The sequence below is a fragment of the Miscanthus floridulus genome, chromosome 9 (assembly GCF_019320115.1).
Source record: "Miscanthus floridulus cultivar M001 chromosome 9, ASM1932011v1, whole genome shotgun sequence".
NCBI lineage: Eukaryota > Viridiplantae > Streptophyta > Magnoliopsida > Poales > Poaceae > Miscanthus > Miscanthus floridulus.
Window position 1 is genome coordinate 65,381,862 of NC_089588.1, and position 2,724 is coordinate 65,384,585.

At 50.2% G+C, this 2,724-nt stretch overlaps 1 protein-coding gene across 1 annotated transcript; it reads right to left on the reverse strand.

Annotated features, from left to right (window-relative positions):
• Positions 1-365: 365 nt before the first annotated feature.
• Positions 366-2,185, reverse strand: LOC136480040 (uncharacterized). Its single transcript, XM_066477714.1, has 4 exons — positions 2,030-2,185; positions 1,041-1,370; positions 833-937; positions 366-749 (listed from the first exon to the last, which is right to left on the reverse strand). Exons 1-4 carry the CDS (start codon positions 2,183-2,185, stop codon positions 366-368), a joined length of 975 nt encoding a protein of 324 aa, XP_066333811.1.
• Positions 2,186-2,724: the final 539 nt, after the last annotated feature.

A 2,724-nucleotide genomic window follows, 5' to 3' on the forward strand; every position in this document is an offset into this window, starting at 1 on the left:
TTCCGCGCTATTTTTTATGGACGTGCCATGGGCTCCGTGCTCTGCGTCATGGGTGGTCGGCTGTGGTTCTTGGGTCATGCCTGTTACTCCTACATGTGCACGGGCTCCACGTTCGATGTTATGGACTATGGGTTGGCCAAGGCCATAGGGATCAGTAGCAGACCAACTGTTCGGACGATATTTGAACTATGCATAATCGCGTCAGGATTGAAACTATGAAGATTTTTTCGTCGAAATACAAGCAAACTGCATATACTGCATATACATGCACCTAGTAACATTTATTCGATAAATAATTGTTTCTTGCGCTTTCGCGCGTTCTAACTACACTGTCAAGATTTTATAGATGAAAATCTATGAGCAGATTACTGAGCTCCGCCATTACCATCTGTTTCACCAAACAGATCTATATCGCCAGCTAGCATCTTTGCTGCATCCTCCACTTCATCCTCTAGCTGCCGGGTCTCCGCATCGCTTAGTCCTTCGGTGAACCCACCCCCTATTAACTGAAGGTCGATGGTTGGGTAATGGGACCGAACAACCACGAGGACATGGGTAGCGACGGTTGTAATGGCGTTGCGGTTGAAGGTCTTGAAGTTCTCCCATGCTACCTTGCACCTCTGGATGATGGTGTTTGGATGTTGTCGCCTGCCGTCGTGCTGAGTGGCCGGTTCCAAGTCGACGTAGTCAAGCACCGGCTCAATTGCGGCGATTACAGCATCGAAGTTCTCCTTTTGGACCTTGGCCTCCTGCACCAGCATGTCAAACTATGCTTTAGCTTTATGATGATAGCCTGTAAGCGTTACAATGATCCATTACACAAGGAAGCTACTTCAATAGTAATTTCAACAAGGAGGAATTCACCTTTCAGCTCCTTAGCAAGTTTGTCCGCCTGCTCTGCTTCCTTTGCCTTCTCCTGGCGAAGTTGATCAATGGCCTAGAGCATTTGGCCAAGCTCAGTGTCTTGCTCTATAAGCGATGATTAGTTATCACCAAAAATGTGGTTCTTTAGCAATACAAAAGTACATTCGTTGATATACCGTACCTGCTTTCTGCTTGGATACACTGTTAAGTTGTTCGGTTGTCCTCTCCATCTGCTCGAAAGCACTTTTCAGTTGGTCGGAGACAGCGGCCAGCTGCTCGGACTGGCTCCGCACCTGCTCGGACACAGCAGCCAGCTTTTTGGTTAGAACCCCATTCTGGTATTCTAGGTCCCACACGTTGGACTCTGCAAGGTCTCGTTCACGTTGGGCCCTATGGATATTCTTTTCTGAGAGGTTCCTGGCCTCTTTGAGTTTTTTGTTCTCCTCAGCAAGGGGCTCCATTCGCTTTATCAGCTGGCAGCGCTGCTCGACAACTCGAGTTATTTCCTGCAAATGCACAATGATAGTATCGTTATCCAATTCCAAAAAAAAGAACCTAGGACCTTTCTAGATGTAGTATTAACCTTGATCCGTTTCATCACACCGGTAAGGACAGCCTCCAGTCTCCTGAATTCCTTGGTGGTGTCATCCTCTTTAATAATTACTATTTCATCGCTGCTCTTTCAGAGGATCCGGACTGATTGGGGTCAAGGTTCGTCATGCATGATCTCCTCCACCTCGTCCTCTTCTGTTGCAGCTGGGGGCACCACCTGGGGGCTTGGTGGCCAGATAGCGGGTCCGACCATACCCTCCGAAGCATCGGGGAGTGTTGTCTGCTCCTTCGGCGCCGAAAGCTTTTTCGCTCCAGATTCTGCTGTTGCTGAAGGTGCTGTCGCCAACTTGTTCGCCGTTGAAGATAGTCGTTCGCCACCACCAAGCCTACCAAGGGCAGCGATTGGCTCTCCCGTGTGCTACCGAGCACTCGGGGACTCCAGGATGGGATCTACTAGCATCTCCCCCGCTCTGGGGCTAGCTTCTGGTTGCTGCTCCGTCTAAGCGGGTGAGGCTAGATCTGTCGTTCGCCTTGCACTGTATCAAATTAGTTATTCAGCCACCATAGAAGTAAAGAAAATACAACACAGTAACTTCAACACAAGGACACTTACGGTTTGGTCTGATGGTTCAATTTCTTGAACTGGCGATGCCTGCCCGAGCCTCCAGGCGCAGCCACGGGGTTGACTTTCATACTCTGCGGGGGAATTCTCAGTTCTTCCTCGGTTGACCTCGATTCTGCCTGCTGCTCTAGGTCCACTTCTGCTCATTGCTCGAGGACTTCCGTTGCTCACCCCATAGGGACTTCCATCGTCTGCTGTGAAGAAATTCCCTCCGCCCGCTGCTCGGGGACATTCCTCGTTGGCGCCTCATGGACTTCTTCGCCTACCCTAGGCTGTTCCCCCACATGTGGGCCGCGTGGAGGCTCTTTCGTGTTTAGGGGAGGATCCATTAGAATTTCATCATCGTCAGACCAATCGAACACCACGGTCCTTCATGTTCGATTGGTCTGATCATCGCCAAGTGAGATGCTGCCTGGTTTGTGAGGAGCAGTAGCCACGGTTTTCCTCTTCTTCTAGGCCGGCTCATCTGCCGTTAGCCTCTTCCCCTGGCTTTTCACTGATACCGAGGGAGGACTCTCTGTCCGACCAACATCCATACCTCTAGATTCCGAGGAAATGACAATGGAGTTTTCTTCAGGTTCAGCTGGTGGTCGTGCATCCACTGCTGGCGGCCAATCATTTTTGGCATGCCTGAGAAATACACTACCCTGTCCTGCGAATGGATCTTCACATGAGTGAATCAGTCT